Source organism: Ceratotherium simum, chromosome X (assembly GCF_057802395.1).
Source record: "Ceratotherium simum simum isolate JZ-2026a chromosome X, ASM5780239v1, whole genome shotgun sequence".
Taxonomy (NCBI): domain Eukaryota; kingdom Metazoa; phylum Chordata; class Mammalia; order Perissodactyla; family Rhinocerotidae; genus Ceratotherium; species Ceratotherium simum.
The window spans coordinates 92415952-92442258 of NC_141940.1; the positions used below are offsets into that span (position 1 = coordinate 92415952).

General features: G+C 34.5%; 1 protein-coding gene across 14 annotated transcripts in view; it reads right to left on the bottom strand.

Annotated features, from left to right (window-relative positions):
- Nucleotides 1-26307, bottom strand: part of KDM6A (lysine demethylase 6A) — a 199999-nt gene that overhangs the window by 16361 nt on the left and 157331 nt on the right. For all 14 annotated transcript variants that reach the window (XM_087427103.1, XM_087427099.1, XM_087427102.1 and 11 more), the window contains 9 exons: nt 21728-21857; nt 19887-19992; nt 18806-19011; nt 16369-16433; nt 16221-16295; nt 15072-15220; nt 7900-8014; nt 4623-4810; nt 3671-3812 (listed from right to left, as the gene is read on the bottom strand). In XM_087427103.1, coding sequence (XP_087283229.1) covers nt 3671-3812; nt 4623-4810; nt 7900-8014; nt 15072-15220; nt 16221-16295; nt 16369-16433; nt 18806-19011; nt 19887-19992; nt 21728-21857 — 1176 coding nt within the window. The remainder of the gene's footprint in view (nt 1-3670; nt 3813-4622; nt 4811-7899; nt 8015-15071; nt 15221-16220; nt 16296-16368; nt 16434-18805; nt 19012-19886; nt 19993-21727; nt 21858-26307) is intronic.

Consider the following 26307-nt stretch of genomic DNA (forward strand, 5'->3'; position numbering starts at 1 on the left):
TACATCATTCGCCTCACTTGATCTCATCACGTAGGTATTGTATCGTCTCAAATCATCACAAGAAGAAGGGTGAGTACAGGACAATAAGATATTTTGAGAGAGTGATCACATTCACATAACTTTCATTAGAGTATACTGTTATAATTGTTCTATTTTATTATTAGGTATTGTTGTTAAACTCTTACTTGTGCCTAATTTATAAATTAAACTTTATCATAGGCATGTATGTATACAAAAAAACAATATATATAAGGTTTGGTACTATCTGCGGTTTCAGGCATCCACTGGGGGTCTCTGAACGTATTCCCCGTGAATAAGGTGGAACACTACTGTACTATTATTTTATGGATGAACTGAGTAGTATCTTTCTGATGGTGCGAAAGATTGGTCTAAGCTGGCATTAGATACTATTCCTCTCTCCTCTCCCTGTCTCCACATCTTCACCCTTCACACAAAATATCTGCCTCCCAGAATAAAGACTTCTCTGACTCTGTAGGGCTGGAAAGGATTCAATGGATCTGTCACTGTATTTCTTTCAATCTATTTATTTATATGCACTAACTTTTACTTCAAGACAGGACCTATACCTGATACATACGCACGTACACACACACACCACCCCCTCTCAGTGCCCAGCCCAGAGCCTTGTATATCATCAGCAAATATTCATTAAATGAAAGAAAGGGAGCAATGTTGGCTGGTGAAAAGTACATTTTTAGCAATAGCTGAATGACTGTATTTTAAAAAGGAAGTTTATAAAGCAAGGCCTAGGCGTCTGGATTTATGGTTAACATTTTCAGTTGGCATGATGACAAAAAGAGGTTGCTAATCACATCTCATGACAACTCAAGCTGGGAGCAGAATTCTTAATATAATAAGGAATATAATCAAGATTCAAACGATTGGACACTTGTAGTGCAGAGTAAAAATGGAGTAAGGTAAGAATTTAATTACATTTAGGTTAAAAAAATACGTAAGGAAAGTATGAGAAACAACAGTATCACCAGTAATTTTAAGCGGAAAAATGTCCAAATTGCGCGTATCCAATTTCAAAACACGACAGCTTTATAAGAAAGATAATGCAAGTGTCAACGTTCAACATTTCAAATATTAAGAGGAACGATAATAAACTGGAAGGAGTCTAGAAAGATGACAAGGATGATGGGGGAAAGGGGGGGATAGAAAAGATGATAGAGATGACAGATGTTTAAATTAATGAAGACCAGGAAGAAGAACAGAATACAACAATCTTTCCTTGATTCCTTTTTCCCTCTTACCCCACCACCTAATCTACAAGCTTTAGCTCCACCACAGTCCCTAGTTTGATCCCTCTTTCCATCCCCATGGGTAAATGGCTGTCCAACTGCAACTGCCTCCTAACTGCCCTCCCTCCCCCCTACTTCTAACCTTGCCCCTTGAAACGGACTGTCTACAAAGTAACCAGATTCATTTTCTTAAAAGTTTAAATCAGAACCTATCCCTTTCCTGCTTAAAATCCTCTAATGGTAACCTCTAAGACCCAGAATTAACATATAAACTTCTTACCATGTCCTAAAAGTCCATGTCCAACCTGGTTCCTGCTCACTTCATGGAGCTTATTGCTACCCCTTTCTTTCTCTCATTCTGCTAGTCACACTGGCCTTTCTGTCCTATAAACATGCCAAAGTTGTTCCCAATTCAGCCTTCGCTTGTTCCCTGGGCCTGAAATGTTCTACCCCTAGAACATTTCACGGTTGACTCCATCTCATCATTCAGGTCTAAGCACAAAACTCATCTTCTCAGACATCTTCCCTGAGATTTTAGAAAAAGCAGCACTCCTACCTCCCCCTCCCCCAAATATTATCTATTTTATCTTATTCATATTATTATCAGTAATTTATTTATCTGTTTGGAGATCTCTCTGTCTTGTTCCATTAGAATTTAAGTCCTCTGAGGACAGGAATTTTAACTTAGCACTGCTATGTCTACCATCAGTGCCTAGAACAGTGTTTAGCATTGAGTTGGCTCTCAAACACTTGTTGAATGGGATTTACTCTACATAAATCCCAAATATATTTAGGGAATTGGGACCAAATGACTGGTAGATTTTAGGCCAATTTGTAAAGAACTTTCAAGAATTATAGTGAGGTAATGAGAATGTTCAAGAAGTGGCTGGATGACCACAAACTATGGATGTTATAGAAGGGATTACTGTATTAAGTAGTTTTGACTAAATGACCTTTAAAATCCTTTCCAATTATAAAATCCTAATCTATCCAAAATGTAATGAGTCACTTTCAGTCTATATATAGCTGTTAGAGAAAAGGTTTCTATACTGTACCAGCCCTTTACCTTCCGGTGATCTGAATTAGGCTCTAGTTTATGCCTATTTTCAACTTACTACACATCTTCAGTGACTTTAGATAATTTTTTTCCCCAAAAGTAACCCTGAACTTGCTATTCAGAGCAAAGTACCATTCTGAGATATAATAGGAAAAATGGATAGACAATCCCTCACACCTCACTACCAATTATATTTACCGAGTATGGTACCTAAGATCCAACTTTTTAAAGGATTTGTACGTTCGTTTTGTTACCTTTTGTCTCCCCCTATGACTTCTGCCCAGGACTAGATAAAACAGTGCAACTGATAAAGGACTGCATCATAAGATAATCCACAGGGCATGTTACCTTGGCCACACAATTTTTGTTTGAATAAAATTTTGGACTTAGGTTTGAAGTCATTTTAATAAGCCAAGATTACTTTCAAAAGACAGTATTTTTGAAAACAACACATGCTGACCAAATTAATACAGCTATGGGAGAAATACTTACTGTAAGTACTATTTTAACAAAGATGAAGACAAACTTATTTTATCAGTGAGTATAAAGCAGTGCATTCCAAAATGAGTTTTTGAGGAGATCAATTCTTCAAAAGATACTGGTCAAACAAATAAGTTTGGGAAATACAATATATTATAACACTTCTCCCCTATTCACAAAACACACTAACACTTAATAGTCTCTAAAACATTGTGCAAAAAATAAAAGACTTGTTGAACTTTATCTAAAATCATCATTTCCCATATTTCTTTGACCAAAATTCCCCACCTTTTGGGGGTAGGGGTAGTAGTGGTAGAAAACATAGTTTAGGGAAACACTGCTATATAGCACTGTGACAATAAATGAGAAGCTTAGAATATATATATGTAGTCAAGTAACTTGTATTAGGTGTTTAAAGCAGCTAAGAAAAGGGACAACTATAAGATGGATGATGTAATTAAAATAATCAAAAAATTAATGTTTTAGCCAAATTCCTATATTAAATGCTAATTTCTCTGTACCAGCAATTATTCTGTGATGCCATTCTCTCCCCCAATACTAAGGGTAGTCTTTCAATATCAAAACTAAAGTTCTAGGAATCACGTGGTTCAGAGGGTAGTGGGGAAGCACAGGCTTGTGAACCTACTGGTTTAGAATCATTTGTACCTTCATTCCTCTTTGTACCATAGTGTACTGACTATTTGGAAGGGAAAAATACTTCTAAAATGTTGATTCTTGTATTACATTTTGCTAGATTTCTGGACCATTTTGTTTTAATGTCAACATGATTCTATAAGGGGAAAAAAGTATTGAATAGTTAACACTCCCCAGAAAGAGAGGGACTACAGCAGTTTTAGAAAGCACTTACTTAATCATTTCAAAAAGCTTTGGATCTGAGACCTTGATATTTCGTGCCATATTCCAGGAAAGATGAACCATGGGTACTATTGACTTCACACTTTGCAATTTGTTCCATTCGTACCGTTCCACTGCCAATTTATACTGGCAGGCTAGGAAAAAAAAAACAGTTATAAAGCAACCCAAAGTACCAAAAGATATGAAGATAACCATTATCACCTTCTCAGGCGATATCATCAACACCAATTCTGAAAGCCTCAAAACATTATAAAAATAATTTTTATGTTTTTTGATAATTATGGTAATAATAATAGTAGTGATCATGTAAAGAGTGCTTACTATAAACTATATGCCAGGCATTGTGCTGAGCTATTTTTATACATTATCTCATTTAATCTTTACCATCACCTTATTAATTTTATTATTCTCATTATACAGATGAAGAAATTAAGGCCCAGAGAGGTTATATAACTTGCCCAAAGTTGCAAGAGCCAGGTCCTGGTCCTAATCCAGCTCTTTCTCGCTCCAAAGGCCATATTCTTAATCTTAAGTATCTACCGCCTGAAGGCAGGCATAATTCAAACAGATTTTGACATAATAGGGCTGTTCGTATGACATACCAGATAAAAGAAAAATTTGAAAGAATGAATAACCACTCTACTCTGCTTTCTCCCATAAAGGGTTTCTTTTATAAAACAAAACTAAGCACTCTAAAAATTATTAAAAGTATACCTTCCTTGTACATAAAGACATAGATTTGTTATCTGCTGAGATCTATGGTCTTAGATTTCTATTTAACTTGAATTTGATTTCCTGTACTACAAATTAAAATTTTATTTATGAAGACACTCTTCTTGCAATTTTTAGTTAGTTTTATTCCAAGAAAACAAGAACAGATCTATCAGATACAATCCTTTATAAATTAAACTTTTTTTTTTTTTTTAGCATATTCTTTAAAATACCTGTAAGTGGACCAACATTCCAAGCAATGTTGTTGCACCAGCCAATAGCCTGAACCCAATGAACAGTGCCTGCATTTATCCAGACCAAATCTCCAGGTCGCTGAATAAACCTATACACTGGAACATTTGCTTCATAAAGATCTTCAAGGTTGGGCCACCAAGAACCCATTAGGAAATTCAAATTATTTCTGAAATAAGAAAAAAAATGCAAACGGATCAAGTACTTTAATAAGCTTCTTATACGACTTGAAAACAATGTGAAAAGTTTTTAAAATATGTTCATTCATTGCACTGAAACTTAATTGCTCGTACAATAACAACTGCTGTATGTAAAGTGAGTGAAATTAATTAGAGTTAAGGATTGGATAACTTATCCAAAGATCAGTATTACTACCTTAAGTTGATTTTTCAAAGATCCAAATGAAATCCAAAGCTACTCTTAAGTAACACTTATATTAACTTTTCATTTCATTTCACTAAAGGGTATTTTGATTGAACCCTTCTCCCTGGAGAACCTAGAAATCTTTAAAAGGTAGAGTTGACATCAAGTCATTTAAATCCATAAACAGGAACACTATGACAGATGTAAGTACCAGGAACTTCAATTTCTGAGGGAAAGTAGAAAACAGAAATGGTCTCTACTGCTGTTCTGAATCCTAAGCAGGAAAGGGGGACAGAGTGTCAGTCTCTGCAGTTTTGATGACTGGTTGATTAAAACTATACAGTTGAAAAAAACTTGATCAAAAATGAACAAACATACAGATGTACAAATAACCATCATCATCATCACCATCACCACCACCAATATACTTTGGAATATTCTACAGATCATATTACTAAGCTTTTACTTTAAAATCCAGTTTCTTCTTACTCCGTCATGATATGATATGAAGTATTTCTTAAACTACATACCAACTTTTCCTACAAAAGAGTTTTATAAAATTCAAATAACTACTTTAGATTTCACATTTTGGGGAAAGAAGAACTTGTAGACTGGAAATGTTCCTTTCCAGAAGATCTAAGAAATAGCCTTCACTTTATTTCTGCGTCTTGTGCTCAAGGATACGATAAGGCGTACCTTGAAATTATTTTCGTTAGTTTAAATTTAATTTCTTGTCATGATCAAGGGTTGGCAAACTATGGCCCATGGGCCAAATCTAGCCCACTGCCTATTTCTGTAAAAGAAATTTTTATTATAACATAGCCATGCTCATTCATTCATATATTATATATGACTCCTTATGCACTTCAATGACACAGTTGTGACAGAGACCAGATGATCTGCAAAGCCTAAAATATTTATTATCCGGCCCTTTATGGAAAAAGCTTGCCAACCTCTGATCTAGATGGAATCTTAGTCTTATTTTTTTCCTCAAAAAAATGCAAGGCTGCTCTTCGAAGTCTAGAACAGACTGCCAGTAATAGCCTAATTGCAAGAGGATAAGGATTGGCTTACTATTTGTGATAAGGCTAATTAGATATAGCCCAGAAAACTTGCCTATAAAGCAAAATATGGTTATACAAACACAAATCCTAGCCCTACATCACCCATGTGTTGCCATCATAAAATTGGAGAAACTTTCTATCCAAAAGCAAGCAAGCAGTCAAGTAAGCAAGACCACGAAATAATCAAAAAGTGAAAAAAAAAAAATCAAACTTACAAAAAAGCAAGCATTCTTTTTAGCATACAAATGAATGGTTATTTCAAGACAGATATTAAAGTTATAACACAAACTACAGACATGGTCAATATCAGCTAATATCAAAAGTAACAATCCTAATGTGAAACAAAATTACATTGAAGTGGTGAGGTAGCAAGTGCTATTTCTGCAACTTAGTTAAATTTACCTAACCCTTCCTACTAACTTAATATTTTTATTATCCCTAAGTTCAAGCTTTTCAGACATCATCTGCCTATTCTAATTATCTTTGTTTCCAAGTTACCTCTCCATTTAGATAGGAAAGGAAACTGAATCCTAAAAATAGCCAATCCCTACTCAGAAATATTGAACAAGAATCACTGTCCTGTAGCTGCAATAATATACTACTAGCTCAAAGTTTAAGAAATAAAAATCTTTCTGGAGCACAATGGAGATTTCCTACATGACACTGTTCTTTCTCTGCTACTCCCAGACTGCTGGCCTATAAAAGTAAGTACAGATTAAAGTAGATCAGGTTATTTCATCAGAGCATTTGAAACTTTAAAATTCCACATCTTTGGCTTTTTTACATTGAAGGAAACCTGTATGTTAAATAGCAAAGACAATAAAAGTTGACCATCTTTTGCTTCTATATAAGGAAATTTTGGATTAATATGGGTTTTTTTTTTTTTGCAACTGTATTTACATTTCTTACTATAGCAAAGATTCTTTAACCCAAAATAAAAAATTATAAGCTAGTATGTGGAATATATGTATAATTAGTTTCCAAAGTCTCTCATACGTAAATGTTTTTGGTAGTTTTTTTCCCTTTATCTTATCGGAGTGGGGGAATAATACTGAATGTATCTCTAATTTATGTTTTCAACCATAATAACTTTCCAATGTTATTACTAACTGAAAATATCAGGTGCTTACATAATGGAGAACTTTTTTAAAAAAAGAAAGAGAGTAAGTTTCCATTTAGACAAATAATTAAATTTAAATCAATGAAAACAATTCTAAGGTACCCTTTAACACAAAACAAAAAAAATAAATGAAGGCTATTTCTAGGATCTTAAGGAAAGGAACACTTCTACTACATGCGTTCTTTCAATTATAGGAAACAAAATCTGAAGCAGTGGATTAAATTTTATAAAATTCCTTTACAGGAAGAGTTGCCAATGTAGTTTTAAAAAGAATTTATATCATTATGATATGGCCAAGAGTAATATGTTCAAGCTTGAGTTATTAACAACCTACAAAGGTGCTCAATTATAGAATTCCTTCCACTTCTAAAACCATTTATAGTAAAACAATTTTTCTTGGAATGCAGATCTTTCACATGAACAAGTATTTATGCATCAACTGTTTAATTAACCTAATAAAAAACTCGGGCTTTCTATCCTCTAAATTCAAGACTGTTACTATTGCTTGGAATGATTTCAAGGCATCTTTCTTAAAGTATTCCCAATAACATAAAATAATAGGTTTGGAATCAAATCATTTTAAATGAATTTTCTGCCGAATGGTAAGTGAAAACTGGTTATATGCATTAAGATATCCAGTTTAGCAACTGTCCTTTACAATTACTGTTTTTGAATAATCATGTTTAAAGAAAATTTAGTTTCGAAACCTACTTTTCACAGAAGTCATTCAGAACACCCCAGTAACCTTCAGGAACAACAAACCATTCACAGTCACCGGGACCAATATTTATGTTAACTGAACAGAAGTTGTTATTTTCTTGATGACCTAAAATGTGAAAAGAAAAAAAACAATCAACATACTATAAATTCTAAAGAAAAATGTGTCTTTAGAAATGAAACCTTAGAAACGTTCAACAGAGAATGCTTTAGTAGTAGTAAGTTGTTTATCATTATAGCCATTTCTGTGTTAAGTCTAGTTTTAGAGTCAAGTTTGGTCAGCTCCAAACTTATTCAGTAAGAGCTTCTGTGGAAGGCAGTCAAAATTATGGTTAAAAGCTTAGGTTCTGGAGCCAAGTTCCTTGGCTTAGTCATTATGTGAACCTAGGCAAGTTGCTAAACCTTTGTGAATCAGTTACCTTATATATAAGATTAGATAATGATGATTCCAATAAATCACTGGTTGTTTTGAGGCTCAATGAAATAATGACCACTTTGAACAGTGCCTAATACATGGTAAGTAATAAATATTAGCTATTATTGACATCATTACCATTTCTTCCTTGTGAACTAATCCCCATTTCTCACAAGTAGTATTAGGACATCAATAAACAGGCAAGAAGTCTAGTTTTCAAAACGTAGCTGCAGAAGAAACGATGAAATCCAGCCATTTGTGACAACATGGATGGACATTGAGGGTATTATGCAAAGTGAAATAAGTCAGAGGGAGAAGGTCAAATACCGTATAATCTCACTCATTAAGTAGTAGATAATAACAACAAACACACACATAGAGACAGAGACTGGATTGGTGGTTACCAGAGAGGAAGGGGGGAGGGAGGAGGGTGAAAGAGATAATTAGGCACATGGGCATGGTGATAGACTGTAATTAGTATTTGGGTGGTGAACATGAGAACATGATGTAATCCATGCAGAAACAGAAGTATAATGATGTACACCTGAAATTTATACAATGTTATAAACCAGTGTTACCACAATAAACCAAAAAATAAAAAATAAATAAATAAATCATCATAAAAAGAAAAAAAAAAAGTAGCTGTGGGAGTGGTGTCCCCAAAAATGGCAGAGCAGGGAACTCTCCAGAAACACCAAAAAATAAAATCCAGTAAAAACTGTCAGAAGCAACCTTTTAAGAACTCTGGGCGACAGTCAATGGTTTACAGCAACCAAGTGAATGCTTAACAAGAAGAAAGGTGACTTAAAACACAGTAGATTTTTATGTCACTTTAACTTAGCATATCCCCACCCCCATCACTGGTGTGGCAGTGAACTTAAAAACAGTGGTCTGTGTTCCTAGTATGAGTGTCCCTGGTTCTGGAGAGAGCAGAATGGATCTTGTTCCCAAAGAATTATTTTTCTGCCTTGACCTAACTGGAGTTTCCCCAAAAATAAAGGGTTTCTCTTTGTTTCATGTACCTCAGAACTTTCAGGACAAACAGTTTGGTGGAGGAGGTTCCCCAAAAACATTGAAAGACAAATAAACAAGGTGACAGATACTAGCTACCAGGGGCAAAAAAAAAAAAAAAAAAAAAAAACCCGGTTGGGGCAAACAATAGACATACATGCCAAAGGCCTGGGAGGAAAAGCTGGGTAATGAGATTTTGGGAGAATAACGGCTTTGAAAAGTTCCTGTGAATACTGGAGAATTTAGAAAGCCATGTACATATTCAGGGCAGGACACATGCTCAGAAAAACCTAAGAAGACCATAAACTTTAACCTCTTGCTGATCTTCAGGCTTGGCGCAAGCAAGGAGATAAAGGCTAAAGTAGAATTGTAAGCAGCATGGCTAAGTGCAGGAGGAGTGACTCAACACAGAGGCAATCTGCAAAGATCTGGAGAATTCTTTTCTCTATTCTTTCTATTCTTTTTTCCCCTTTTCTTTCTTTTTCTGGCACCAGGCATTTAAGGAAATCTCTGTCAGGTCACTGGCTAACTGCTCAGACAGTGGAAAGGAGACTTCAGTGCTTACACATGACATGGAACACAGCGTTTGTGAAAAAGTCACTAAACAAATAGACAACTATAGCCTACAAGCAACAACAACAAACCCTGGAGAGGGAGGAGAATCTGATTTCTGTAATTGCCATATTATAATATTCAAAATGTCAAAACACTAGCAGAGCACTATGTTAAAGGAACAGATTTCAGGGACCACATCTGATAGAGAATATAGTCATCTGAAAAAAAATACTCAAAAAGTCAGTTTTCAACAAAAAATTATGAGACATGAAAAGAAACAATAAAGTACGGCCTAGTCACAGGAAAAAAAAAAGGAAATTAACAAGAACTATTCCTGAAGAAGCACAGACACTGGACTTACTAGACAAACACTTTGAATCAACTGTCTTAAATATGCTTAAAAGAGCTAAAGGAAACCATGGACAAGAACCAAAGGAAACAAGGAAAACGATGTCTCAACAGATAATCAATAAAGAGATAGAAATTATAATAAGGCAGGAAATAAAATTTTGAAGCTGAAAAGCATAATAACAAATAAAAAATTCACTAGTGAGATTTCCAACAGCAGATTTGAGCAGGCTAAAGAAAGAATCAGCAAATTTGGAGATAGGTCGAATGAAACTATCCATTCTAAGGAGAAGAAAGAAAGCAGAACAAAGAAAAATTAACAGAGCCTAAGAGACCTGTGGGACACCATCAATTATACTAACATATGTATTGTGGGAGTCCCAGAGGAAGAGAACAAAAGGGCAGTAAGACTATTTGAAGAAATAATGGTCAAAAACTTCCCAAATTTGACAACAGACATGAATTCCAAGAAGTTCCTTGAGTTCCAAGAAGCTCAAGGAACTGCCAAGTAGCATAAACTCAAAGAGATCCACACCAAGACACATTATAATCAAACTACAGAAAGCCAAACAGAATCTTGAAAGCAGGAAAAGAGAAGCAATTTGTCATATGCAAGAGATTGTCAATAAAATAGCTGATTTCATACCAGAAACCATTGAGGCCAGAGGCAATAGGATAACACATTTAAATTGCTGAAAGAAAAAAGCCCATTAACCAAGAATTCTATACCTGGCAAAACTATTTTTCAAAAATAAAGGAGACCGGCCCAGTGGTGTAGTGGTTAAGTTCGCATGCTCCGTTTCAGTGGTCCAGGGTTTGCAGGTTCAGATCCTGGGTGTGGACCTACGCACCGCTCATCAAGCCATGCTGTGGCAGCGTCCCATATGCAAAATAGAGTAAGATGGGTACAGATGTTCACTCAGGGCCAATCTTCCTCAGCAAAAAGAGGAAGATTGGCAACTGATGTTAGCTCATGGCTAATCTCCCTCACCAAAAAAAATAAATAAATAAAAGAGAAACTGAGACATTCCCAGATAAACAAAAGCTAAAGGAGTTTGTCACTAGTCAATCTGCCCTACAAGAAATGCTGGAGAGAGTTTTTCAGGCTGAAATGAAAGAACACTAGATAGTAACTCAAAGGCCCATGAAGAAATAAAGAACTACAGTAAAGGTAACTACGTAAGTTGGAAGACTCACACTTCCCAATTTTGAAATTTACCCCAAAGCTACAGTAATCAAACCAGTGAGGGACTGGGATAAAGATAAGAGAGATAAATCAATGGAATAGCATCAAGACTCCAGAAGTAAACCCATACATCTATCTATGGTCAATTGATTTTCAACAAGGGTACCAAGATCATTCAACAGAGGACAGAACAGTCTTTCCAACAAATGGTGCTGGGACAACTGCATAGCCATATGTAAAAGAATGAAGTTGGACCCTTAGTTCACACCATGTACAAAAATTAACTTAAAACAGATCAAAGATCTAAATATAAGAGCTAGAACTATAAAAATCTAAAAAGAAAACATAGGGATAAATCTTTTTGACCTTGGATTTGGCAATGGATTCTTAGATATGACACCAAAAACACAAGCAACCAAAGAAAAAAACGGATAAATTGAACTTCATCAAAATTAAAAACTTTTGTGCATCAAAGGACACCACAAAGAGAGTAAAATGACAACCTGCAGAACAGGAGGAAACATCTGCAAATCATATATCTGATAAGGGATTAATACCCAGAATGTATATAAAGAACTTCTACTACTCAAAAACAAAGGAGAAACAACTCGAAAAATGAGCAAAGGACTGGAGCAGACATTTTTCCAAAGTAGATATACAAATGGCCAGCAAACACATGAAAATCAAAACCACAATGAAAAACCACTTCATCTATTGGGTCAGCCATAATAAGAAAAAAAAAAAAAAACGCAAAATAATCAGTGTTAGTGAGGATGTGGAAAAACTGGAACCTTTGTACACTGCTTGCAGGAATGTAAAATGGTGCAACTGCTGTGGAAAGCAGTTTGGCAATTCCCCAAAAAGTTAAACAAAGAATTGCCATACGACCCAGCAATTCTAATCCTAGGTATATAACCAAAAGAACTGGAAACAGGTATTCAAACAAATACTTGTAAATGAATGTTCATAGAAACACTATTCACAACAGCTAAAAAGTGGAAGCAAACCAACTGTCCATAAACTGATGAATGGATAAACAAAATGTTCTATATCCATGTAACAGAATATTATTCAGCCATAAAAAGGAATGACCATTGATACAATGTAGACCAACCTCAAAATCATGCTAAGTGAAAGAGGCCAGACACAAAAGGCAACATATTGTATGATTTCATTTATATGAAACATCCAGAACAGGTAAATCTATAGAGCCAGAAAGCAGACTAGTGGTTGCCAGGAGGGGGCTGAGGGAAGGTGGGGAATGGGGAGTGACTGCTTAATGAGTATGGGGTTTCCTTCTGGGCTGATGCAAATGTCTTGGAACTACACATAGGTGATGACTACACAGCATAGTGATTATACTAAATGCAACTGAACTGCACACTTTAAAAGGGTTAACTTTGCTATGTGAATTTTACCTCAATAAAGAAAAGGTGTAGCTGTTCTTGCCACACCCTGTGCACACCACATCCTGAGTCATTTACATATTACAGTATAATGTGAAGATGGTGCTCTTAATACTTACATCTGTCTCTTACCACGGGTAGATGGTTGGAATTGTCCATGGCATGAATGGAATGCTAAACAAAATTTAGCTCTCATTAAAATTAGAGATGCTAGGATCCCATCTAACTAAAAATCTTTCAGGGTGGAGCCTGAGAGCATCTCTACAGCTTAGAACATACATGACTGATCATGAAGTCCATTAAAGCAGGAAACACATATTTATCTATGTAACTCCAGGAACAAAGTGTTTGCCCCATAAAAAAAAGTATTGAAAATAAGTTTTTAAAAATTGAACTGAATAATTAAACTATACAACATTTCTTCTAAGACTGAGTTGTCCAATATGGTAACCACTTGAAATGTGGTTAATATGAACTAACTGTAAAGTACACCCTGGATTTCAATGACTTAATATGAAAAAGTAAAAAATCCCAATAACTTTTACATGTTGAAATGATAATATTTGGATATACTGGATTAAAATTAATTTCACCTATTTCATTTTACATTAATGTGACTACTATCAAATTTTAAATCATATATATACGACTTGCATTTTATTTCTATTGGACAGCACTATCCTAAGGGAATTCATTAGAGAATTCTTTAAGGTTCCACAGGACACTTCTGAAAAACTAATGCCTTGTATACAAACCAACAAAAAAACCCAAAACAGACCAGACACAAGTGATAAAGAAGTAATCTATCAAGTATGCTTTTCCTCTTGATTTGTAATTTTTAAAAAACTGCATTCTTTTTGATTTGAGGATATTATTTGCATAAAATAATTCAAATTGGATGAGAGAAGTTTTCAATCGAAATGAATCTTAATAGAACCAATCCAATACTACATACATAAGGAAAACAAACTCTATAGAGTTCAAATAACTTGCCCAGTATTTACATTGGTGTCTAAATGACAGAGTGGGGAGCAGATAGGTCTTCTGCTTTATTCCAGAACTATTTCCACTTTATCCAACTATGGATTAAAGTATCACAGAATTGGGCTTCCAATGGCCTGAGGATAAAAACTACAGGAAACGATTGGTTCTAATTCCGGCTGTACATTAGAATCCTCTGGGAAACATTATTTTTTTTTTTTTTTAAATATTGATGTCTGGATCCCAATCCTCAGAGATTAATCAACTATGTATTTTCAAAAAGGCTTACCAGGAGATTCTAATGAGCGGCCAGGACTGAGAACCATTGACCTATGCTACCCAGAAGCAAGCAGAGGCCTATTTTGAAACAATTCTTCAGCTATAATTCAATAAGCAGGTGACAAAGAAGGAAGCAATCTGGTTTTCAAACCACGGCTGCTTCAAGTAGCAAACAGAAACACCTGAGGGTGATATGCAGCCCACAGGCATTGGTACAGCTGAACTCGTTATCACCAGTCTGTCCTAACTGTTAAATATTCTGAACATCACCCTGTAAAATTTCATGTCAGTCCAAGGGAGCACAAAGCAGATGGTACATTAGTGTTGGACAGAATTTTAAGTCTAAAACCAATGTAATTCATTTCACAAATGAACAAAAAGACCTAGGGAAGGAATGTGACTTGCCCAAAGTGACAAACCTACTTAGTGGTAAAGTTCAGACTAGAGACCAGGATGAGTCTAGTAATGTCTCCACATCAAATGCTTTGTAAACTGCATTGTGACCCAATTAGAGGAATGCAACCCATACTTTCTTTTTTAAATGAAATAGAAGGGAATAAATTAGAAAATGTACTGTTCTATGAAGCTGTTGTGGTATACATACATGTGCACTAGATCATAATATAAAATATATTTCTTATTGTGATTGTAGTTAAAAAAAAAATTTAGAAAAAACTGTATCTTGTCACCCTGCAGTAGACGGGATTAACAACAGTCTTTAAGCCACAGGGGCTTATTTTCCCAGGAGTGCTCCAATGACCCCTTTCCCGACTAAATTGCTATTGTTTCAGGGCTATTACAAAACACAAAGGGGAAAAAATCTTAATAATCTGAGCACAGTTAAAGAGTCAAGCCTTATAATAGGAATAATCCTTTGAGTTTCATTCATTGTAAATGGAAAGAATCTGGTTCTCTTTTGCATGTTTCACATTTTGATTAATTCTATCTTTCAATTGTAAGAGATGTATTCATTCATAAAAGTTACCTGGTGTTCTGCTTCCTGGAACTTTCATGTATAGTTGAACTGTGTTCATGCCCAGTATGGTATGACCAACGTGGCTTAGAAGATTTCCTGCTGATACGACACGCACAAAAGCAGGAAGTTTAGTCAGCTCATGTAGCTGCAACTTCCACCTGCAATAAAATAACAGATCAAGAGTGAAACCCTGCTAAAAATATTTGTGGAAGTTAACCATTTCTTCAAAAACCCTGTGTTTCAATGGACAAAGAAAACAGATTAGTGGTTACCAGAGGGGAAGGGGGTTGGGGGTGGGCATAAGGGGTAAAGGGACACATACATATCGTGGTTGACAAATAATAACGTACAACTGAAATTTCACAATGTTATAAACTATTATGACCTCAATAAAACAAAAAAAAATTTTAAAAACCTTGTGTTTCAATCAGAGAAACAATCAAATCTATAAATATTTTACTTTGCATAGGAAACACTGGAATATTTAAATTTTTAAATTTTTCCAAAGAAAACTTCGTAATGAAAAGAAGCATATGGGGCCGGCCTGGTGGCGTAGCAGTTAAGTTTGTGCATTCTGCTTCAGCGGCCCAGGGTTCGCCAGTTCGGATCCTGGGTGCAGACCTGCTCACTGCCCATCAAGCCATGCTGAGGTGGCATCCCACATAGAAGAGCTACAACTCTACAACTATGATACACAACTTTGCACTGGGGCTTTGGGGAGGAAAAAAAAGAGGAAGATTGGCAACAGATGTTAGCGCAGGGCCAATCTTCCTCAAAAAAAAAAAAAAGCAGCATAAAAATTATTCACCAAGAAAATGAAAGAAAACTTGACTTCCTATATTTATAATTGTTGTATAATTCTGTTATAGAAATTATTTTATACTATTAATCATAAAATATATTATTAATCATAAAATATAATTTTATGATTGTGTAATTAGCATATAGTCAAGGTCTTGATGAAAATTTGTACAAGAGTTTTAAGTCAAAGAAAATAATTTAATTGCATAACCTAGCACAAATAATTTAGCTAAAACTTGCATATCAACTTAGAAAATCAACGAGGAACGAAACAGAAGAGCAAATTGTAGACAATCTCAATCTCGCAAAGGGTATCTCTTTGCTTCACTTCACAGAAATACTACTACAGAGACTTACTTTTTGTCATCAGACAGGTCAATGTTGGTCCCAAACTTTATGGTTTTAAAGGGTCCTTTCCTCCTCCTTCCAGAACTTAAAAAAAGAGACAATATTAGAAACATGCTTCTTAAACAGAAATACTAAGTGGACATTAAAAATGACTTACTTATCTGAAGATGTAGATTCACTATCTGAGTGGTCTTTATGGTGACTTCTTTTCTCATTTTCTTCCTACAGATTAAGCAAAAAGCATTCCAGTTTAGTATTCTACAACCAGCTATTCTTTCCATCATACAACTGAAAAGTTCACATCTAGATTAATGGTATTATCTATGTTTTGAAACTAAGTTTCTATAGGCCTCTCTCTCATGAAAATTTCTTCAAAGACCACATTAAATAAAAACCCAAGAAAAGTCAATGCTCACTGGTATGGTATCCAATCTTCTCCACCAACTACAAAGTTTTCCTAAGAGTTCTTCCTTATTAATTTTCTTCTATAAAGGGAAAAACTATAGATTCGCATTCTTGCCCCATTTTCAAGAAGAGAGAAAATTTAAGGAAAGTTGAAAGGCCTAAGAAATATCAATCTTGGGGCCGGCTCAGTGGCAAGCGGTTAAGTTCACGCATTCTCCTTCGGCGGCCCAGGGTTCGCAGGTTCAGATCCTGGGCATGTACCCACTCACCGCTCATCAAGCCATGCTGAGGTGACATCCCACATAGACGAACTAGAAGGACCTACAACTAGGATACACAACCATGCACTGGGGCTTTGGGGAGAAAAAAGAAAAAGGAGGAAGACTGGCAACAGATGTTAGCTCAGGGCCAATCTTCCTCAAAAAAAAAAAAATATCAATCTTGACTATAAATTTTCTAAACTAGCAGTGTGCATTTGTATGTAACTATACATGTATAATGGCTGAGGGTAAGATGTTCTCTGTTCTTGATTACAGACAAATGGAAGAAGTTCCATTTGTTCCAGAAATCTTTTTTAAAAAGATTTTTAAAAGTTAAATCTTTTTTTGCACAATGAATTTACACATGAACGATAAAACATTTACAGCATTAGTAAGGAAATTAAGTACTGAATAAATATTGGTGCTTTTCAATGTAAATATTACTAGTATTTACAATTTTTGTGTCACAGACATGGTATCTCTTAACACTATCCTACAATTTCTGAGTTAGCAATACTTAAGTGACATTTTGGCCTCCCTCCCTCCCTTTATATGTATAGTTTCTAAACATTTGATAATTTTTCACATGTAATGGTCCATGCCTCCAAAGCACAGAAAAAGTCATCCTTTCTTTGGTTATGGATCCCCTTCCATTTAAATACTCTGCCTCTTATTATCTTTGCTTTTCAACTCTTCCTCCAAATTTTCCATTGATGATCTCTGAATCTGGCTTATTATCTCTTCTATTCTGGCCATAATACTACTATACAGTTGAAGTATCTCAAAAGTTTGAACTATAGAGATTTATATGGACAATGAATTCACTGCAACTCATAAAAGTTGTAGGACAGTTTTTATTAGATAAATTTCTCTGTAGGATATAGGGAGTGGTAGTGAGAAAGGAACACAAATATATAATTCACAGGTACAAATGTTGCCTTGATTGAAAATACAAACTCAGGGCAGAATTTTAAACAGAGGTAAGCAAATCTAATGAATTACAAATTAAAGACTTCCAGGCACATATTAAGTTTCAGCTGCAGGATACATACAGAACAACGTAGTACAGACAAGTATTTGAGTAATACATTTAGTAAACTCATTTTTGTGGATGTTTTATATTCTCTTTGTGGGAGAATTCACAAAGTTCTCGTTACAGTGCTAAAGGATTTTAGTAACGCTTCATTGCTGAAACGCCTATGAGTCTTTTAATAATAATCCTCTCATTATCTTTCAGAGTTTTGTTTTCTCATTTTCTATATATTTTGAAATAATTTACGCCTCTCCCTCAGTTTTCTCTTTCACACTGAAATTGGTTAAGAACAACACTAATGCTTCATGGAGGAGTTATCTATCAGATAAATACTAACCTGGTAGAGGAGAAAAATGGGCAGGCCAAGACTAGGGACTCTGCAAGCATAAAGCAAACTTGAAACTCAGTGTATCTTATAATATCAGTGGCTCTCAATCAGCGGCGATTTTGCCCTCCAGGAGACATTTGGCATGTCTGGAGACATTTTTGATTGTCACAACTGGGGTGGAGGATAAAGGATGTGCTATAGGCATCTAGTGAGGAGAGGAGAAGCCAGGGATGCCACTAGACATCCTACAATACACAAGACAACCCCTACAATGAAGAATTATCCAACCCAAAATGTCAATAATGCCAAGGTTAAGAAACCCTGCTCTAAACAGAAATACTCCAGAGATGAGGGAGACATCTCACTAGACAGTAATAATATTTACTTTATCAACCCATAGGTTTACTTAGACTTTTCTAAGAGCGAACTGGATAGTACTTATAAAGTATTTTATATAACTATAAAACAATGAGATGCTTACAAAAGTAATATGCCCTTTCAAAATAAAATAATATAAAATAATAAAATATCTCCAAAATAAAAAAATCTTCAGGAAGTAAATACTTACTCTCAATGATTCCTGGAAGGAGGAGGCCTGGTATTGCGCATATTTAGCAATTGTAGTATGAGATCGATTACTTTCACAATGCCAGATTTTCTTCGTTCCAGTGGGATCCCAGTTTTCATCTGCTGGCTGCAACAACTGTGTCCTCACTTCCACCATATGTTCATTGTTAGCTTCCACCAAAGTTTTGGTAGAGAAAAGTCCCAGGTCTTCATAAATAAATAAACATAGTTAATAGATAAAAATCATATTTGGAATAATATTTTAAAAGTGCTTTTTTTTTTTAAAGAAAAAGGAAAACATTTTATGGCACTTTATCCAGTTCCCCTAAAAACCAACCAGCTATCCTTTCCATCATACAACTGAAAAGTTGTGGAAACTGTGGAAAGCAGTTTGGCAATTCCTCAAAAAGTTAAACAAAGAATTGCCATATGACCCAGCAATTCCAATCCTAGGTATATAACCAAAAGAACTGGAAACAGGTATTCAAACAAATACTTGTAGATGAATGTTCATAGAAACACTATTCACAACAGCTAAAAGGTAGAAGCGTTTTTAGCTGGGCCTCTGTACGCCCTGAGCTTCATGCCAGCTTTGCACAACCACACACTGAAGCCCTGGACCTAATCATCATGTCATCAACACAGGCAGAATCAAGGGGCCAGGGACTGACCTTTCACTTATTTATTTAATTTCTGAAGGTGCCAAGAACTACTTAGGGGGCTATAGCACATATTGGTAGCATCAAATTTTATGTAAATTTTACATTAAAAATTTCTGCTATTAGTCAACCTAAATAATTACATAACTAAACCAAAATAAAAACTAAATTAAAAAACCACCAGTAAATCACCAGTAACCAGTATCATCATCGTATCTTCACATTATGGATTAAAGAAGTGATACACTGACACATAGACACCCACCCACACCCACCCACCCACACACAGAGCCAGGAAAATATTAAAATGAAAATGTGAAAAACTGAAAAAATAAATACAAATAAGTTTCTGACAGTGCTTTAAAAATTAATAGATAGCAAAGGAATTATACAAACTTTTCCTTTTTCTTATTTAAAGCTTACCTAACTTAAGAGCTCCAGCAAGGCCACGTATTACTGTAACAGGGTTGTTTGGATTTGTACAAAATTGATGTAACGGAGGAAAGAAAGCATCACGTTTATTTTCCAACTGTAAAATTAAAACATGTGGTTAGCTCTCTAGAAAATAAACCTTTCATTTAAATATTATGCCAAATTTGTATTCATTATTTATCACAATTTAAATAATGTATCCTATGTGCTGCTATTTCTATTTTATACCATTTTATCACTGTCTTTTGATCCTAGTTGTAATTAGTAACCACATACGTCTCTCTTGTCCTTTATATCTTGAACAAAAATATGCGGGAGAAATAAAATTTAAACTTCAAAATCAAATTCGTTTAATTATTATTCAGCCTTAAAAACGAAGAAAATCCTTGGTGGTTACCAGAGGGGAAGGGAGAGAGGGAGGTGGGCTAAAGGGGTATTAGACACACGTCTATGGTGATGGATTGTAATTAGTCTTTGGGTGGTGAACATGATGTAACCTACACAGAAATCGAAATATAGTGATGTACACCTGAAATTTATATAATGTTATAAACCAATGTTACCACAATAAAAAAAATAAAATAAAATTCAATTTTTAAGACAAAAAAAAAGGAAGAACATCCTATAACACGGATGAACCTTGAGGACACTATGTTAAGTGAAAATAAGCCAGTCACCAAAAGAAAATTTATGTGTATAATTTCATTTATATGAGGCATCCAAAGCAGTCAAATTCATAGAAACAGAAAGTAAAGTGGTTACCAGGGGCTGGGGAGACCAGACAAAAGAGAGTTGTTTTTTTAATGGGCATAGAATTTCAGATTTGCAAGATGAAAAAGTTCTGGAGAGCTGTCTCACAACAATGAGAATATACTTAACAGTACTGAACTATGAACTTAAAAATGGTTAAGATGGTAATGTTATGTTATGTGTTTTTTTAATCACAAAAAGAGAAAAAAAGGAAAAAAGGTCCAAGTGTTTTAAAAAATAGTATCAAAATGAAAGCAGGCTAAAGAAGATGACCCCATAAAAGACAAAATCTTAATTCTGCATTTCCCCCTCTCAGACCTTAGTTTAAAAGTTTTATTACCCATCTATCCCAGTGCTTCCATTACATACTAAAGGATCAATAAATAAATATTGGTTGGAGAAAGAATTAATATAACATTTGGCCTCTAGAAGGGAAAAACAGGGCCGAATCTCCAAAAACAGACTATGGTTTAAAACTTTTTCATTTGGGGTAGAAGTGGGAGGATGGAAAGAAATGGGGTAGGAGGACCCAGGAGGCGGGAAAAACATGAGAGTTGCTTTGATTGAACTCTTATCACCTTCCTATATCAGATGTCTAAATGTCCATAAAGTAAAACTAATATCCAGTTTTAAATAATCTATTAAACTTTTTAATGACATATCTATTATCACATTTTATGGTCTCAAACACTTTTCATGAAGGTAAATAATATATTTTTTTTTTTTGTAGATGTATAAAACAGAATGAACGTTAAGGTCCATACAACCAGTAGAATGCAGATTTAAAACCCAGTTCACTCAAAAAAAAGTTACACTTCTAGGTAGCTTTTACCTAATACTGCTCAAAAGTGGGGGCAGTAAAAAGTATTTCTCACCACTCTAATGTAATCACAGTTAATAGCTGAGAAAGCATGTTTTAAATGCTATTACCAAATCTTTTCCCCCCAAAACATTCAAGTTGCTGCCAATAATTTTAATGTTTCCTAAAGGGCATCCATATGGATTTAAAGCAAGATCTTATGAAAGACAGGTACGTGCAAACACTGGTTTGATTTATTTCTAGTCAGTCAATTCAGACTCACATAAATACTAGGTGTAGGTGGATTCAACTTGTCCTTTGGCAAGGGAGGGTATGGTGAAGATGGTGGTCTTGGAGGCGGACATTTATCCAATAAAATGCTACTGTTAGATAAGCCATTTTTACCTAGATTCCTTAAGAAAAAAAGAAGGGAGAATAAATCAGCTGTACATTTATTTAGAAAACAGAAAAAAAAATCATGAATTAAGTCCTAATTAAATTACTGGGCAGTTGCATAAATCCATGAGATTTGGATCCATCATGAAAAAACTAAGAAAAATCATTAATTTCAGCAAATACTTAGCTTGATTCCTGTATCTCCCACTGAAGAAAAATAATAGAAAAGATACAACACATGAATTATTGATGACATTCCTTATCTTGTTCGTAATTTTCTTCAGCTGAAGAACAAACACGAACTCCAATTTTCTCTCTCTACCATCTTCCACCACCAGATTCTTCCCATTAAATATTAAAACAATAACCTGACCAAAAAAGGTCTATATAATAGTAAAAATGGAATATGTCTCTCTTCCTATGTCTCATCTCAGCAATTATAACCAGAATATCTTTGTGATCACTCTCAAACCTAAAAGACCTTTTCCTTCCTCAAATCTGGAATGAAGTTTTCTATGTAACCCCTTGACTAACAAAACTCAGCATGACTCCAATCTATTAAATTTTATAGCAAATTATACTGATTTTTTAAATGAGGTGTATAGTTGCTATCCATTCTCTAACATTCTATATAATTATTACTTACTAGTATTTGGGGTTTCTTTTCCTTCAATGAAGGCATCATGTTTGTTAAATTATAAATCTTAAAATATGGTAGAATTATTCCCAAACTGTAATTCTTTTAGTTAAGAAAAAAAAGAAAAATATTTCCAATTTCTTCAAGTTTCTACCCAACTCATAAAATCAGCAAGATATAATTTTGAGCTTTCAAATCATTCCAGGTTAACCAACCTACCTCACCCAAATATTCCAAGTTCAAATATAATCAGTGCATTAAAATATCAAGTACTCTTAACATATTAAAATTTCAGCTAAGAATCTGAAAAGTATAATCATGTTGGGGAGCTAAAAACTTAGTAATTTTACTTACTGAAGAAGAAATTAAGCAGTTTCTCATCATTAATTATAGAATAATATAGTCTGAAACAAAATTAATTTTCCTTATTTTGCTATGTTTTTGCCAAACTGAAAAAACCTTACAAATCAGCCTGTTTTGGTTGGCACTAATGAAAACGAAGGCTTAAAATTCCACTGCTACACACTTTTGAGATCTTACACTAAAAAGCATCAGGGGTGTCACTTTCTTATTTTCTCGACTACAACTCGAAGTAAAAACAAGCGAGTTCATAGCAGGTCTCAAAGGAATGAATTAAGTTTAAAATAACTGACTTTTTCAAAAAAGTATGTGAAATAGTTATTAAAGCGAAACTTTAAGTTCAACTAACAATTAAGGTTAAAGGTTAAATAAAAGACTATTCTACTCTATACCAGTTTTCAACATCTCTCCACAAAGCTTGAGTGCCCTGTACATTTAAAGATAAATATGATACATTTAGGCTTTTAAATTCAGGTATAATATTGGTACTAATTTATAAACTCCATGGAAGTAGAAAATACTTGGCTGAGACTAGTACAGAAACAATTCAAGTATTACAATTAAACCAACGCAAGATAAAACATTCACATATAATATCCACATAAATAATTAGTTTTCATGCTGAATTGTGTATCTGCCACTCTTCAACTTTGGAATTTAAACAAAACATAACTCCGAATGCATAAAATTTGTTTTTCAGAGAAGGAGATGGATGTACTGTATAGTAAATGATTAATATTTTAAGAAATTGGAAGATATGGACCAAGTATTAAAATCGTGCCATAAAAGAGCATCTTGTGCTAATTAAATGTGGCACCTTCTGAAGTTAAGAAATGAGATTGGAAACAGGGTTTGGTAGAGTAGCAGAATTCTGCCTCTATCATATCTATAATTCTATAACAATTAAAAGAAAAAAGGCAAATGGGAAAGTAAAACAATGAAAAATGCAGCTGCCTTTATCTTAGAAAAGAAAAAGGTGAGGCATGACTAAGGGAGCTGATATTGATTCAACCACCGAATGCTGCAATTACAATTTTAGACCATAAAGAAGCAAAGGTATTATAACTGCCTTTTGATGTATAGCACTAACCACTGCAACACTAAGAGGAACCAAACGAGATTAAAAATAACCAATACTTTTTAAAAACCAACTACCTATGTGAAAAATAAGAGGGTAGTCAGAATAAACCATACAATCAAGTTGTATCTGGCAGTTTCTTATTGTATTTCAAACACTGACTCTGTGCCTACTGAGGTCAAGTCTGAAACAAATAGGAATTTCTCTGAAGGAAGTGATGTAGGTAGTTGCCTATATAACGGCTACAAGCTTTTTCCATTGAAAATACACATCAATTCTCACACAAAGGACAGAGCTGTGGATAACAGGAACAGACTTTATCTTCTGAATATGTAAGTGTCCAACATTGTTTATAACACTTTAAGCCAAATAATGAAACTTTAATGTAACAATCCAAAGTGGAAAAAGGCGTTGAAGAAAGAAGCAGGTATTGGAAAAGATTTAGAGATTATCCCATTTTAAATCCTTTTCTCCCATTTTGAACCTCTTTCCCTGAGCAAAGTAGAGTAGGAAGAAATTAGTCATTGCCCAATTATTTAAAATATTGGCTAAAACTTACTTTCAAATTTACCCACACCATTTGGTAAAGAAATGAAAAACTACTCTGTAGGTACTTTAATTATCTTTGGTTACGAAGTTTCTAGACCAGACACATCAAGTCTCTTGTGCCTATGTCACTTTCCCTTCTAAGTTCTGGACTCCTACCCAGGGCAGGACACCATCAACAGAACAGAAATGGCAAACAACATGATGCCTATCATTTGCCGTCTTGACTTTTCTCTAAGCCTCAGAAGATTTTTATCTCCAATTTATCAGAGCATTTTTCTGTCTCTTCGTTAATAAATTGAGGCCTAGATTTAGTGAAATAACCCAAACAACCCCAGGAGTCTATAGCGTTTTGATGTATCTAGCTATTTACAACATTATACACACACAAAAGATTAAGTTTCTACAATAAGGCAAAATTGTCTTTAAAAGTTTTTAAAAGCTCAAAATAAAGCTATAAGAATGTACTAAAACTCTAAGAATATACTCAAAAATTCTGAAGTGAATGTTTATATATAACTCAAAACTGAGATGGAAGATTACAATCTTTAATATATTAAGAAACACAATCACACCTAGGTACCCAGAGCATAAGACTTTATTAATGAAAACTTATGGTAACTGCTACTGTACAGTTTATAACTTGCACCTCCATGGAACTCTTTCTGACAATATTCCTCCAGAATACCCTTAGGTCCCATACAGTCCATGATGTTAGCTTTGGACCTCTAAATTTTCCCCCATTTTCTAGCAATTGTCCTGAGTCTACAGAGAGTGGAAGAAGCAGAAAGACCCTGCTCCAGGGGAGTGGCAGCAGCAGTATCTAGGAAACAGGACAGAGACCCCAGCAGCCGAGTAGGGATCAGGTAGAAAGCACTACAAATGGGCAGCGAGCCAAGGCACCGTGTCTAAGGAGAGCTCAGTATGGCATTTGATCTGGATATTAAAACATGCCTATTTTCTTTAGGCCCAGAGTTGAAGCGAATGATAGTATAACATCTAGACAAAAAGACTAACAAAAAAACCTTAAATTTCTAAAGAATCAAATTTTAGAAATTCAGGAATCTCACTATATGCTTTAGAAGAATTTGGTCCGATTTAGAGATCATCCAATGTGGTTTTAAGTTACTGACATGAAAAAATCTTGTAAGGCAGTTAAGATTAATTACAGTAGTTACCATGTTGTAGGCCACTGAGGAAAATGCTGCCAGCAATGTGGACCCAAAAGGCAATAAAAAGAAAATAATAAAATATGAAAAAGATGCAATTTTTGCTTTAGTCTATGTCAGAATAATTAAAAATAACAGCTGAATAGTCAAAAACAAGAGAGAGAAAATAATGAAAAGTAATGGAAAATAAAACACAGACCAGAAGGTATTTTAAACATTCAAGTTGAAATAGTCTTTCAAGAAAAAGAACTATAGGGTATTTACAGTATTAAAGTTCCATATCACTTAATTATAACTTTTACATGCAAAATTAATTCTTCTCCTTACTCCACTGGTTCTACCCCATGTTCCTCCCAAGCAGTAAACTATATAAAGAATAATATTTAATTTCATATTAGTCATTCATCAGTGACAAACATTTAATGGTGGATCCACGATACCTTCTACTAAAATCATCTGAATAGTAGAAAAGATAACCACACTTGTAGACTCCAATAAATAAGACACATAAGTACTAGCAGCTGCAGGAAGAGATTTATAGAGATGTTAAGTGAGAACTGTTTTGAACTTGAAATGCATTTTAAAAGCTATATTAAATAGTCAATGTAGACAAAGTAGAACTGATGTATATATTTTCTATGTATAGGATGTTTATTTTCTATACTTTTTATTACAAT